This window comes from Tiliqua scincoides, chromosome 2, assembly GCF_035046505.1.
Source record: "Tiliqua scincoides isolate rTilSci1 chromosome 2, rTilSci1.hap2, whole genome shotgun sequence".
In the NCBI taxonomy this organism is placed as follows: Eukaryota; Metazoa; Chordata; class Lepidosauria; order Squamata; family Scincidae; genus Tiliqua; species Tiliqua scincoides.
In genome coordinates, this window is record NC_089822.1 from 263,930,287 (window position 1) to 263,945,612 (window position 15,326).

General features: G+C 46.2%; 1 protein-coding gene across 1 annotated transcript in view; it reads right to left on the reverse strand.

Annotated features, from left to right (window-relative positions):
* The window catches only part of LOC136640434 (zinc finger protein 420-like), a 32,568-nt gene extending 17,486 nt beyond the window's left edge, over positions 1 to 15,082 (reverse strand). Inside the window, exons 1-2 of the mRNA XM_066615576.1 lie at positions 14,960 to 15,082; positions 10,203 to 11,477 (exon numbers count right to left, since the gene is read on the reverse strand). Coding sequence (XP_066471673.1) covers positions 10,203 to 11,459 — 1,257 coding nt within the window. The 5' untranslated portion in view covers positions 11,460 to 11,477; positions 14,960 to 15,082. The remainder of the gene's footprint in view (positions 1 to 10,202; positions 11,478 to 14,959) is intronic.
* Positions 15,083 to 15,326: the final 244 nt, after the last annotated feature.

Sequence of the window (15,326 nt, forward strand, 5' to 3'; positions counted from 1 at the left end):
TTACTTTCGTTTTCCTAGCAAGAGGCTTAAAATCTGGCCTGGCCATTTAAAGGCATACTAACCTAATTTGACTGTGTTATTGGCCTGGATTATTGATACACCCTTTTTGGAAGAAGTGATGCAAGATAAAGATTTGGATGACCCTTTAATGGTTTGACTGATTTGACATTGATATTGACTGGACGTGGAATATTGATTTATATTTTTTGGATACAAAAATTGGAAAGTAGCCCTGCAAGAAGTGGCCAGATTTGATATTGATAAAAATGGCATTTAAAAATTTAAAGGATGTTAGTAAAAGCCAGATCTTATGAATGGATTTCTTGATGGATTTTAGAAGAGAAATGGAACAGCAGGTCAGAAAATTATCTGAACAAATGAAGCAAACAAGCTCCTCCCTCATAAGCACGCAGGAACTGATCTCAAATAATAGACAAGAAAAAAGAATGGATCACATGTCGGGTGAAATTAAAGAAGGGGAGTATTTTGAAATGAGACAGGAGACAGAAGAAGCAATCGTCACTATAACAATTAAGAATCTTAAGGAAGAAAGAGGAAACATTCAGGGAGCAAGCTGTCTCAAGAAGAGGAAGAATTTATGGATTAAACCCAAAACAACAGAATGATGAAAAAGAAAGAAAATCAGAGGGGCCAAGAAATTCAGATTTGAGAAGAAAAAGAAGAAATGGAAGAAGCAGTGGGAGGAGTAAGAAGGAACACGGATAAGACAGAGAACAAAGCAAGCACTAAGACAGAAAATGGCTGAACAACAAGTAGAACTTTTTTTAAATCATATTAAATCAAAAGATGTAAATGAAAATGTGCAATATAAATATTGTGAAAATTAAGTGGTATTAAGATAAATAAGGGTTATTCTTTAAAAGAGAAGTTATATAATTTACAGACGGTATTTTATCTTAGAGGAAATAGTAAAAGTGTAGCTTGGATCATCAGACAAATGTTGGATCAGTAAAGAATTGAGGGAATTTTTTATGTGTGGTGGAATGGCGAAAAAGTAAAGAAATTTTGGAAAATGATATATAACATGTTATAAGAGATATTGAAGTCTGTATTACCATTTTAATTGGAGACTTTCCTCTTAAATGCGATATTAGAAACTAAGAATCAGATAAGAAATACCTTATTTTAAATATTAGCTTAGTGGCAAGAAGACTGGATAAGTAAAAGTTTGAAGCCTTTTTATGATTGGATGGATAATTTTAGAGATAAAGTGAGACCTTCCATCTCTCCCTCCCAGAGCCTCAGCAGAAATGCTGCTGCTGAAAGGGCAGTGCTGAGAGAGCTCAATTATCACATGGACCAGACAAAGAGCTTCTGCGGGCTGCATATGGCCCATGGGCCTGATGTTTGGTCCCCCTGGTTTTGTAGACTTTATAGACTAAAACCAGTGCTTTGAAGAGCACACCTCACAGGAGCCTCAGGAGGGAATCTGTCTGCAAGGCAACACAGAAAGATCTGACCAAGGAGTGGCATTACCTGGAACATAAGAAAATCCAGGCTGGATCACACCAAGGGGGCTCATCTAGTCCACCATCCTGTTTCCCACAGTGGCACCACCTCCTTCTGGGAAGTGCCAAAGCAGAACAGCAAGATGCATGTCTCCCTAACTGCAGCTCTCCTGCAACTGGGATTCAGACCTTTGCTGGTGCTGGACCCAGAGATTACAGCAGCACTGGCACTGGACCCACTGCCATTAGGACTAGTAGCCATGGATAGACCTGCACTACTTGCATGGGTCCAAAGCTTATGTGCCATAAATCCTCTTGTGGCCTCCTCTTCTTCCCCAAAACAAGGTAGGTTACTATCAAATGGATTCATGTAGAGCACTAGCTCTCAAACTGGTGGGTCGTGACCCAACAGTTTGTGTAAAGGTTCCCCCGTCCTTTTAAGGGGTGGGGGAAGCGACCCCCAGGATCGCGCCCATATGGGGGGGTGAGAGGGGATGCTTGTGACTTACTTTATGAAGACAGGGCTGCAGGAGGCGCGGGGAGTCCTCCGCAGCGCTCCCTGAGGCTTGAAACGTTCGGAGAAAGCGGGCCAAAGCACTTCCATTTTGCGGGAAGCCTCAGAGAGCGCTGTGGAGGGCTGCGCAGGGCTCCCCGCACCTCCTGCAGCCTTGTCTTCATAAAGTAAGTCACAAGCACCCCCCTCGCCCCCCCTTAGTGGCGCGATCCTGGGGATGGTGTCGCTGCCCTAGCCCCTCCCCTGCAAGAACTTACTGAGGGATTAAAGCTCGCTCAGAGTTTGAGAACTACTGATGTAGGGCAACCATGCTCAGAAACGAGAGACGAAAGAGTTGAATTCTCGGGTTCATTTTGCCAATGTCTACCAGTAACACAGGAAACGTGAGAGTAGCAGGGGGATCCTCACGGAGGCAGTGCCAATGTCCTCACCAACCCTCAGGGTTACATCACCTTTGGGGATCCAACCACCTTCCTCTGGGGAACCCAAAGCCAAACAGAATGTCCAGAAAGCCCAACAGTCTAGAATGTGGACTTCCAAGAGGTGGCTTGCCTTCCAGCTCCCAGGAAGGGACAACCAGGGTGTTTCAGGGCCCAACCCAGACCACCTAGTGCAACAGGAGCAGAACAAGTCCTGGGTCTGCAGGGGCCTCCCACCTGCAGGGAAGAGTTGGCAGGAGGGTTCGTTTGTGCCGGCAGTTGATAGAAATCAGGTTCCCAGGCTACAAGCCCCTATTCTTTTCTTAATGCCCAGTTCCCACTCCTCAGCTAGGCTGTATCCCTTACTCTTTTTTTGCTTGAGTATAGCCAGGTCTCTCTCCCTTCCCCATATTGCCCCTTCTCCTTTGCCTTTCATCCAGTTCAGCTCTTTGAATCTTAAAGCTAAAGATAAGATGGAACTTCCCTCTCACAACCTCAGCATTTTTTATGGTTCTTCACGTGTGTAGATTTGTTGATGTACTATAAAGAATGACTCCACTCCACATATTTATGCCAGGGCTTTTCAAACTGGGGAGTCATGACACCCCAGGCCAAGGGACTTGGCCTCTTTCCCCTTAAGGGGTGGGGGCAGGGAGGATTCAGGGAGGAGAGGCAGTGACACGACCCCCAGGATCACGCTGCTCAGGGGGCTGCAGGGGCTTGGTTGTACTTACCAGAGCCTCCTGCAACCTCCGGGAGGTGCAGGGAGCCCTGCTCGACCTTCTGCTTAGAAAGCAGAAATGGAGTGGCCATGCCCCACCTCCGCTAAACTGGAAGTGGGGCATGATCGCTCCACTTTCACTTCTAAAGCTTCGGGGAGCCCTGCAGAGGGTCCCACAGGGCTCCATACCCCTCCCCCCGGGAGGCTGCAGGAGGTTCTGGTAAGTGCAGCCAAGCCCCTGCAGCCCCCTGAGGGGTGCAATCCTGGGGATCACATTGCTGCCTCCCCCCACCCCTGCAAGAACTTAGATCTGTTTTCAAACTCCTGGAGAGTTTGAAAACCGCCGACTTATGCAGTTGCTTTAATACACAGCCTACACTGTGGGTTCTTTGATGAACAGTCAAGCTTCTGCTCCAACTGAATCTCTTTTCAGACTTTAAACCAGTGTTTCTCAAACTTTGGGTTGGGTCCCACTAGGTGGGTCACGAGCTAATTTTAGGTGGGACCCCATTCATTTCAGTATTTTATTTTAAATATATTAGACTTGATGCTACCATGGTATGTAACTGCATTTGGGGAAATGTCACAGATCTATACTTTTAACAGGCTTCTATGAAGATTCTTTTAACAATGATAGTAAATCGAACTTATTCATGGATGTGGGTAGGATTGCAGACTAGGATTGTAAAAATTTTTCCTACTTGATGATGTCACTTCCTGTCATGACATCACTCCTGGTGGGTCCTGACAGATTCTCATTCTAAAAAGTGGGTTAGCACTCCGATGCTAAAGGGGTGAGATCCACTGCTCTAAGCATTTATATAGTTTCTCCCCATGTGGCTCCCTTGATGCAGTCTGTGATCCACTTGTCAGTGAAGCTCTATTCACACACATCAAATGTCTGACGGTTTCCAAAACCTGAACCTAGAGTTTGCTAGGTGGGTAGACCTGGGCTCTCACCTGGACTTTGAGCCCAAATCTACCTGCTGAGAAGACCTGGGCTTCCATTCTGACTGCCCTCTGGAGCTGCCTCTTCCAGGTGGGTAGACCTGGATTCCAGGTTGAACTTTGGCCTCCATAGACAAAGTCTGCTGGGTAGGTAAACCTGGGCTCCCACCCAGACTTGGAGTCCAGATTAATTAATTTTGTCATATGGGGGGGGGGGTGTCAAAAATGTATAGGCCCCGGATGTCAAATGACCTTCATAAGCTACTGATGCCACAGCCCATTAATCATTTTGGTCCTCTCTTATGCACCTTCTATCATTCCATTATATCCTTGCTGAGATGTATAGACCAGAACTTTATCTAAGACTCCCAATGTTGCCTTACAATTGATTTGTACAGTGGACTTTACAACCCAGAAAAGTTTAGTGTGATCCACATCTTGGGCACCTCACTGCTGATCCCCAACTACAGGTCATTTATGAACAAGCTGAAAAATACCAAACCTAGGACAAATCCTTGGGGCACAATGCCTGAACTGTTTGAACTTGCCCCAGTCATTCCCTCTCAAGGAAAATGACCTCACAGGGTTCTTGTGAGGATGGAAAGCAAGGGAAGAACTGTATAAGCTGCCCTGAGCAGCTCAGAGGAAGGGTGGGATACAAATGAAATAGATCATCAGAAATGCACATGCAAAATGCCCAGCTTTAGTTATTTAGAAGAGAGTAATGAACTTGCCTTGGATTCCATCATGATGCCCTCAAGACAGATAACTAATCTCTTTAAAAAATGCAACTTAAGAGGGGGCGGGGCAAAGCAGCAAGGAACAAGCAGGGTTTTTCAGAGCTCCTAAAAACAGCCTGTTTTTCACCTGAAACTGCGGGTTCAAGAAATCTGATGACTTTTGCCAGTGAGACAAGGCCATGAAAGCAAGTTAAAATTAATCATTTATGCAAATGTTTACAAGCTTGATGAACCAAATGTTCATGCTATGTTATGGGTGATTATAGCTAAATTAGTTTAAAACAAATTATTTTTGTTTTGTCCATTTCGACATGCACTTTGGGGGAAGAATACCAGGCAAATCTCTAACAAAAACCCTTGACTTCCGAAGAGTGGACTTCCCTCAAATGAGAAGGCTGGTTAGAAGGAGGTTGAAAGGGAGGGTAAAAAGAGTCCAATCTCTCCAGAGTGCATGGAGGCTGCTTAAAACAACAGTAATAGAAGCCCAGCAGATGTGTATACCACAAAGAAATAAGCGTTCCACTAAATCCAGGAGGGTGCCTGCATGGCTAAAGAGCCAAGTTAGAGAGGCTGTGACGGGCAAGTGATAGAGAGATTTCTGGGACTTGGTCTTTGGGTTAAATTGCTAAGCAGACAGATTCATTTTTACAAGCATATAGAAAATTTATTTCACATGCTATTTACAGATTAGGAATAGATTAGGGTGGATACAGGTTCGATGTTACTTCATGGTGGTCCATTGAGTTCTCTCCGAACCACACCCAAACTCCTGCAATTGTACTTTATCACAAACAAGTGACCCATGGGATATACACGTCAGTTTCCTCTTTATTTGGCATACTGGTGCATGGTTCTAGCCCTAATTGTGAAATCTGCTAGCTATGTATGGAAGGTTTGGCTTGAAACTTTGATTCCACAAGACCCTGGAATGTTCCTTTTGGGAAAGCTATGACACGCATGTTTTTTTCTCTCTGCAGGTCATCTTGACATTTTCTACCCTGTCCTTAACAGAAAACACTAGTCAGGCTTTTCCTAATGTTCCTCCTTTGAGAGAAGTTAGGAACCCCTGCTAATTGGGTAAGAGGCACTTTTTCAAGTGGGTGCTCCTTTTTTTTTTTTAGCAGGGGGAGAGTAACTGGCCCTCCTCACCCCAGCACTGTCTGTTCTAGTGGCTGCCTGCTGGTGTTGTTTTGCATCTTTTTAGATTGTGAGCCCTTTCGGGACAGGGAGCCATTTAGTTATTTGATTTTTCTCTGTAAACCGCTTTGTGAACATTTAGTTGAAAAGCGGTATATAAATACTGTTGTTATTATTATTATTATTATTATTATTATTATTATTATTATTATTATTATTATTATTAACCCTAAAAATCTCTATCACAAGGAAGCTTCCTTCCGTAAATGGAAGTCTTGCCCTAATGAGGAGAATAAAAGGGAACATAAACTGTGGCAAAAGAAATGTAAGAAGGTGATATGGGAGGCCAAGCGAATCTATGAGGAACGCATGGCCGGCAACATTTAGGGGAATAATAAAAGCTTCTTCAAATATGTTAGAACAGGGGTGCTCAATAGGTGGATCGCGATCTACCGGTAGATCGCAAGGCAAAATGAGTAGATCGCGGAGTGCCGACCCCCCCCCTTTTCAGGTGCCGCTGGGAGGAAACACCAGGAGTAAGGCCCATTGTACTCAATGGGGCTTACTCCCAGGTAAGTGTGGCTAGGATTGCAGCCTCACAGCCTAATCCTAGGCATGTCTACTCAGGAGTAAGTCCTGTTATACTCAGTGGGGCTCAAGGTACACCAACATACATTGTACACATAAATGTTATATGTTAAGATGGCGCGAACATTGTAAAAAAAACTCTGGTAGATCTCCGGGCCTTGCTGGGTTTCAAAGTAGCTCTCGAGCCAAAAAAGTGTGAGCACCCCTGTGTTAGAAGCAGGAAACCCGCCAGAGAAGTGGCTGGCCCTCTAGATGGTGAGGGAGGGAAAGGGGAGATAAAAGGAGACTTAGAGATGGTAGAGAAATTAAATGAGTTCTTTGCTTCTGTCTTCACAGCAGAACCACGGGCAGATACTGCTGCCCGAACGACCCCTCCTGACCGAGGAGTTAAGTCAGATAGAGGTTAAAAGAGATGTTTCAGACCTCATTGATAAATTAAAGATCAATAAGTCACCGGGCCCTGATGGCATCCACCCAAGAGTTATTAAGGAATTGAAGAATGAAGTTGCTGATCTCTTGACTAAAATATGCAACTTGTCCCTCAAAACGGCCACGGTGCCAGAAGATTGGAGGATAGCAAATGTCATGCCTATCTTTAAAAAGGGAAAGAGGGGGGACTCGGGAAACTATAGGCCGGTCAGCCTAACATCCATACAGGGTAAGATGGTGGAATGCCTCATCAAAGATAGGATCTCAAAACACACAGATGAACAGGCCTTGCTGAGGGAAAATCAGCATGGCTTCTGTAAGGGTAAGTCTTGCCTCACGAACCTTATAGAATTCTTTGAAAAGGTCAACAGGCATGTGGATGCGGGAGAAGCCATAGACATCATATATCTGGACTTTCAGAAGGCATTCGACACAGTCCCTCACCAAAGGCTACTGAAAAAACTCCACAGTCAGGGAATTAGAGGACAGGTTCTCTCATGGATTGAGAACTGGTTGAAGGCCAGGAAACAGAGAGTGGCTATCAATGGGCAATTTTCACAATGGAGAGAGGTGAAAAGCAGTGTGCCCCAAGGATCTGTCCTGGGACCGGTGCTTTTCAACCTCTTCATAAATGACCTGGAGACAGGGTTGAGCAGTGAGGTTGCAAAGTTTGCGGATGACACCAAAGTTTTAAGAACATAAGAACATAAGAACAGCCCCACTGGATCAGGCCATAGGCCCATCTAGTCCAGCTTCCTGTATCTCACAGCGGCCCACCAAATGCCCCAGGGAGCACACCTGATAACAAGAGACCTCATCCTGGTGCCCTCCCTTGCATCTGGCATTCTGACATAAAATTTTTCCAAGTGGTGAAGACCAGAAGTGATTGTGAGGCGCTCCAGAAGGATCTCTCCAGACTGGCAGAATGGGCAACAAAATGGCAGATGCTCTTCAATGTCAGTAAGTGTAAAGTCATGCACATTGGGGCAAAAAATCAAAACTTTAGATATAGGCTGATGGGTTCTGAGCTGTCTGTGACAGATCAGGAGAGAGATCTTGGGGTGGTGGTGGACAGCTCAATGAAAGTGTCGACCCAATGTGCGGCGGCAGTGAAGAAGGCCAATTCTATGCTTGGGATCATTAGGAAGGGTATTGAGAACAAAACGGCTAATATTATAATGCCGTTGTACAAATCGATGGTAAGGCCACACCTGGAGTATTGTGTCCAGTTCTGGTCACCGCATCTCCAAAAAGACATAGTGGAAATGGAAAAGGTGCAAAAGAGAGCGACTAAGATGATTACGGGGATGGGGCACCTTCCTTATGAGGAAAGGCTACGGCGTTTGGGCCTCTTCAGCCTAGAAAAGAGACGCTTGAGGGGGAACATGATTGAGACATACAAAATTATGCAGGGGATGGACAGAATGGATAGGGAGAAGCTCTTTACACTCTCACATAACACCGGAACCAGGGGACATCCACTAAAATTGAGTATTGGGAGAGTTAGAACAGACAAAAGAAAATATTTCTTTACTCAGCGTGTGGTTGGTCTGTGGAACTCCTTGCCACAGGATGTGGTGATGGCGTCTGGCCTGGACGCCTTTAAAAGGGGATTGGACAAGTTTCTGGAGGAAAAATCCATTATGGGGTACAAGCCATGATGTGTATGCGCAACCTCCTGATTTTAGAAATGGGCTATGTCAGAATGCCAGATGCAGGGGAGGGCACCAGGATGAGGTCTCTTGTTATCTGGTGTGCTCCCTGGGGCATTTGGTGGGCCGCTGTGAAATACAGGAAGCTGGACTAGATGGGCCTATGGCCTGATCCAGTGGGGCTGTTCTTAAGTTCTTATGAAGGGTGGAAATGATGACATAAAAGGTATATAAAATATGTAAAGTATATAAAGTATAATATAGGATATTCAGAGATAAACATATTCTTTATTTTTTTTAGGTTAATGTGAGGTAAAAGTAGAAGAATAGTAGACTAGGAAAAGTAGAATGATGTATTAATCAAATTGCACCTCCAATGTTGGTGTTTGTTATGTTTGTTATGTGTTACGTTATGTGTGTTTGTTTATATTTGTTTTTGGAAAAATAATTAAAAACGCAACTTAAAAGCAGAGTTCTGAAATGAAACAAAGAAGTAAAGAGAATGTGGGGCGTCAGTGCAAACCCCCCATTATAAAAAGAGATATAAAACCGTGAAGGTGGCTCAAACAAACACATGAGAAACAGGTATCTGTGTATTGGACTGCAGGCCAGATGTTTTCTCCATCGGTTTCGAAGAGAGAAGCTAAAAGGATTTTCCAGGAGTTTTCCATAAACTGGGTGCCTGCCCTGAGAATGTCCCATCTCTCACGTCTGGGCCAGCTGCGTGCAAGACAGAGACAGGGCATGCAGCAGGCCTTCTTCGGAGGACCACACTGTGTGGGCAGATTCACAGTGGCAGGTCTGGTTCCTTTTGGATACTTGGATCCCAAACAGTTTAGGACGTGATAAGCTGAAACCAGTGCTTTGAACTGGGCCCAGAACCAAATGGGAAGCCAATGGAGCTGGTAATGCAGCAATCTCACGGAAATGGCTCCAGTCAGCCACCCTGTGCATACTGCATGACCGACTTCTTCCAGGCAAGGGTTCTGTTTTGCCAACAGAGGAAACCTGGGAGTAATGGGGAGAACACTCATGGAAGGCATTGCAACAGTTGAAAGAAAATCCTGCAGAAGGGGGGGGCATGTCAACACCATCTCTCAGGGTCACATCACCCCCTGGGGCTCCAGAAGTTGAGAAGCTGATTTTTTGAGAGGCAGCTTGTCTTCCAGTCCACAGGAATGGAGGGTCAGGGTGTCTCAGGGTCCAGCCTACCAATCACTGCAGAGGTAGACTGGGAACATCAACTGAAAGGTGCTGCTCTGCATTTGCAAGTTAGTCAGTGACTCTTGTGATGCAAAATCACTTCCCAGCTCTGAATGAAGCTCTTTTCATAATTTAAGCATTTAATGGTTTCTGCCCTGTGTGGGTTCTTTGATGTACACCCAGGCTTGAACTGCAGCTGAAGCTCCTTCCACACTCCAAGCATTTTTATGGTTTCTCCCCTTTGTTGGTTGTTCAATGCAAAGTCCGTTCTTTGCTGTCACTGAAGCTGTTACCACGCTACAAGCACTGATATGACTTCTCCCCTGTATGGATTCTTTGATGCACAGTCCGGTTTGCACTCTGACTGAAGCTCTTTCCACACTCCAAGCATTGATATGGTTTCTCCCGTGTGGCTTCTTTGATGCACAGTCAGACTTGAACTGTGAATAAAGCTCTTTCCACAATCGAAGCATTTATATGGTTTCTCCCCTGTATGGATTCTTTGATGCATAGCCAGGTTTGCACTCTGACTGAAGCTCTTTCCACAGTCGAAGCATTGATATGGTTTCTCCCCTGTGTGTGTTCTTTGATGCACAGTCAGTTTTGCACTCTGACTGAAGCTCATTCCACACTCCAAACATTGATATGGTTTCTCCCCTCTGTGGATTCTTTGATGCATGGTCAGGTTTGCATTCTGACTGAAGCTCTTGCCACACTCTAAGCATTTATATGGTTTCTCCCCTGTGTGGCTACTTTGATGCACAGTCAGGTTTGAACTGCGACTGAAGCTCTTTCCACACTCGAAGCATTGATATGGTTTCTCCCCTGTGTGGCTTCTTTGATGCACAGTCAGGTGTGCATTCTGACTGAAGCTCTTTCCACACTCGAAGCATTGATATGGTTTCTCCCCTGTGTGGCTTCTTTGATGCACAGTCAGGTTTGAACTGCGACTGAAGCTCTTTCCACACTCGAAGCATTGATATGGTTTCTCCCCTGTGTGGCTTCTTTGATGCACAGTCAGGTTTGAACTGTGACCGAAGCTCTTGCCACACTCCAAGCATTTATAGAGCTTCTCCCCTGTGTGAGTTTTTTGATGTGTTTTATATCCGGACTTTCTGCTGAAGATTTTTGCACATTGAGGGCATTTTTTAGATCCTTGTTCTGGACTGAGTGGGATGAGATCAAAATTCTCTCCCTGTTGAGCTTTAGATTCATTTCCAGATTTGTCTGTCTGATTTCCTTCCTCCTGTTCTGATGTTTTTTGATGCACGCCTTTCTCTCTTCTGGGGATCTTTTTACGAAAAGCAAGATGTGTGGTTGTATTGTAGCTCTTTCTCCCCTCAGAGCATTTCAATGATTTTTTCCCTGTGTGGATTTTGCTTTGTTTATTAATGATAGATTTGCAACTGATTGTTTCCCTGTGTGATGGATGCTTCTTTCTCTTCCCTTTGAGTTGTTCCGGTGGGGTGGGGAATGCATGGGTGTCATCATCCTGACAAACAACAGATGTAGCACTCCAAGGAGGGTCTGAGCTTCCCTCCCAGCCCCCTGATCCATCTTGTTCCCTGAAACTCACTTCCTCTACATCTAGCACTCTCCTTTCTGATGACACCTCCCCTTCGCTCCCTCTCAGTCTCATTGCCTTGCCTGTTGCTTCCTGGAACAGAGAAAAAAATCTGAATTAGCAATACATCTCAGGAATGGGACTTCTAAAGCACACTCCTAGTCCTATCTAGTCAGAAGTAAAGACAAGGAATTCAGTGGCACTGACTCCCAGGACAGTATGCATCAGATGACAGCCCTGCTCAGTCACTGACTCTCAGCTGTTGGGGAGAAGCAGCACAATTGTGTCTCCATGGCCTGTTGCAAGCTGACCTGGTCCTAGGATGAAGGCAGCTTCTTTAGCCCTGAGGGACCTTTCTGTGGAGAAGGCACAAGAGGTGGGACTCTCTCTGGATTCTCTCAGGCCTGACTGCAACGCCAAGTACTTCTAAATGCTAAAACGGCTGTTATTTTGTACAGGGGGCTTTTCTTTGAGTGCTGGTTATGTAGAAATAACCCCTTAATGGCTCAGCCTCACTGGAAAGATCCAAGATTTCCACAGACTGCATTTGATTGCCCATATTGTTTACTACTGTATTCTGGATGAAGCTTCTCACAAACCAGAAAAGACCCACGTTAATAAAAATGCACAATTAATTTGGGTAATTAATTCTATAAAATGAAATTCACCACATCTTTCAGTGACTCCCATGATGCTGCTCAGTTTTCTGTTCCAGCTCCATGAAACCATCCCCAGGCTTATGCAGCAATTTGCATTTGGACATTTTCCCAGTTAAATTAAAATTTCTCCCTTGGAGACCCTTCATCCCTCCTTCTATCTCAGTCCCAAGCAGTCCGTTCTCCCAGGTTCTCCTCCGCTCGTCTCGTCCTTCCATTGGCCAGAGCACTCCTTGTAAGCTACAATGGATTGCCCCCATTTCTACAGACACTTTTGCACCTTCATTTGATCCTGGTGAGCTCTCTCTCTCTCTCTCTCCTAGTCTGTCCTGTCTCTGGCCCAGGTTCCTTTTCCCTTGTCTTCCTCCCTCTCTTCCAGACCCAGCCAATCTCTCTGCTTCCTTGCCTACCTCCTCTCCTGAATGGGCGCTAGAACAGAGTATTGAGGAAGGGATATTCTGGGGGTTGCAAGGCAGGTGTTCACACAAAAGAAAAGGTGCATGAACACAACCAGGCAGGAGAAGCCCAGATACTGTGCAATGGGCAGAGAGGGAGGGTTGAAAACACTGAGGGCAAGCAGGACAATTGCATAGCCAGAGGGGGCAGTCAGACAGAGAGAGATGTGGCTGGGCAGTGGGCATACAGGCATGCACCCTTCTTCCTCCTGGCAAGCAGGAGAGGGGGGTAAAGGGGGCAATTTGTACCCTGGCCCAGGGTCATAAAGGGGGCCCAGAAATTTCCTAGGATCTGATATTTTCCTATCTACTCAGGCTGGTCCCCTGTATGGGATGCTGGGGACACTACCACCAGTGTGTGGCTGCAGCTATTGCAGCTACTGGCAGGCCATATATGCTGGGCTGAGGAATGCATACAGAACACTCCTTAACACAGTGTCAGATCTGGGAGGAAACTGGCCTGCCATAGGAGGTCTTGGGCTTGTGACTCTGCTAACCACGAAGGAGTGTATAGGAACACAGCTTGTGGAACTACAGCTACTGCACAAGTATATTTTGGTGCAAACAGGACACTTTCCATTCTAGGGGGCGCCTAAATGCGATGATGCCAATTTTCTGCAATGGTTTTCTATATGGAAAAGATTTTAGAGAGACTTAGGAGTGTGTTTGGTTTTCCATATTACAGTATCTAGCTGCTGATGCCACATGGCATCTTCCCCTCTCTGGCTCCAAAGATTTTTCCAGCTGTCCCAATCCTCCTCCCCCCACCCTGTTTTGCCCCTCCCTGCCCCCATTCTGCTTGCCCTTCACCACCTCCCCCCCTCTGTTTCACACCTCCTCCTTTGCAAAGGGGCCCAGAAGAAACTTTGTACCCCCTGATAAAATTCCTCTTAGAGGCCCTGCCGGCAAGGCTTGCAGGAAGGGCTGAGTCTACCAATTTTCCAGCCTGATGCCTATGTTCAGACATTAATGGAGGGACACAGGCACCCATCCCTCAGACGTCTGAATAGGCAAGTGGCCTGCCAAAACAGGGCTTCCCCCCGGTGATCTGAGCATGCAAGGTACAAGCCCACAACTGCACCCTCCCTCCCTGCGATCCCAGCATGCATTTGCCTGCCTGCAGTCCTGGCACCCAGGTGGGATGCCTTGCAGGGGTTCCTGGGAAAGGGAGACCAGGCGCATGTTGGGATCGAAGGAGAGACACTCCACTTCCAGACCAGCAACTTTGCTCCAGCCAGCAGCATATGAAAGAGAGTAATAGAGAGAGAAAAGCACACATGCCCCCCCCTCCTTCTGGCACCTTTGAGCAGGCAAGAGGTTTGCAAGAGAGCAGAGCGGCTCCCATTTGCAGGCCTTTTGCCTCCTTGGATGTGCCAGGAGGAAGGCAGCAGAGGTGTGCTTCTGTTTCTCTGGACTCTTTCGAATGTGTGTGTGTACTGAGATCACAGGAGGGAGGAACCACTCCTGCAAGCCTCCCTTTAGGAGGTCCTGTGCTTCTCTCTCTCTCTCTGCAGCGGGTTGGAAAACTGATGGACTCTCAGCCCTTCCCGAAACCCTCCCAAATATTCCTGAAACCTTTGGGAACCACTGCTATAAGTGGAACAAGACACCCCCCCCAAAAAAAAAACAATGCAGATGTATTGACACTGGCCACAAGGACGTCATTCTCTGACATCTGGGGCTTTATCTTCCCCTCTCTGATTCTGAGGGGCTCACCCTGTTTGGTCCTCCTCAGTTCCCTCTTCTGAAGCAGTAGGCTCTCTCACCATCTCCCCTGGATCAGACTTGGATCTTGGAAAGTTCCTTTTCAGCTACAAATTCCAGCTCTCCTTATAATTTTTTTTTTGGGGTGGGGGTGCCTCTTTTAAAACCAGAGGACAATTCAAACAATAGCACAATATGTTAAAGATGCAACATACTTGAGGTTACCACATCCAAAGAAGGATGTCCCTTTGGCCATTGTATAGAAGAGGGCCTGAAATGTGATGGTGCTGTGCCCCTCCTTCACCCTGCTGGGTTTTTTTGCAGTGGTTTCAGTGCTGAATGGCCTCTTCTGGGTCACTCTCTTCTGGCTTTTACACTGTCCTTGTCAAAACCTCCACCATAGAAACAAAGCCATTTAAGGGCAGACCCAAAGCAGGGCATGCAGTGGGGGGGGGGGATTGTCACAGTTCTTCTTCTCAGCCACCCCTTTCCCTTCCCTGGCTGGGCTTTGAGCCTGGCCTCTCTCTCCCTCCCCTCCCCTTCCACACTATTTGGAAAGGGTGTGGTTTTGGCATGCCCTCCCATCCACCCAGAGCCTCTTACTGGTGTCTGCCATGTTGCATCTGGCCTCCCAGTTCAAAAGTAACTAGTGATGATGTCATCACCAGTTACTTCCAGTAGCAGAAGACAAAAGTTGAGAAACGCTGCATAAGTGGAATGAAACCCCCACCACCACCCGCCGCTCCATTGAGACACACACCTGGAATGCAGATGTCTTGACACAGGCTGTCAAAGGGCAGGGCAGAGATCTGGGGCTTTGTCTGAAAGATCCTTCTCAGCTGCAAACTCCAGCTCTCTTAAGAAAGATTTTCATTCCACCTGCCTCTGTTAACAAGAGGAGCAAAGAAGCTGAAAACAGTTCAAGCAATAAGGGAGGATATTAAATCTATAACATACCATAAAAATACAGTATAAAAGCATCAACCCCCTCTGTTTCAGAGACAGTCCCTGGCCTGGAATAAGGTTTTCCAGTGTCCCTCCTCCTTCTGGTTCTTTCCTGCCACTCTTTCAGCTCTGACACTGCTCCCCCTTTGGCCTTGTCCCTGTCACACAAACCCCCAGCATAG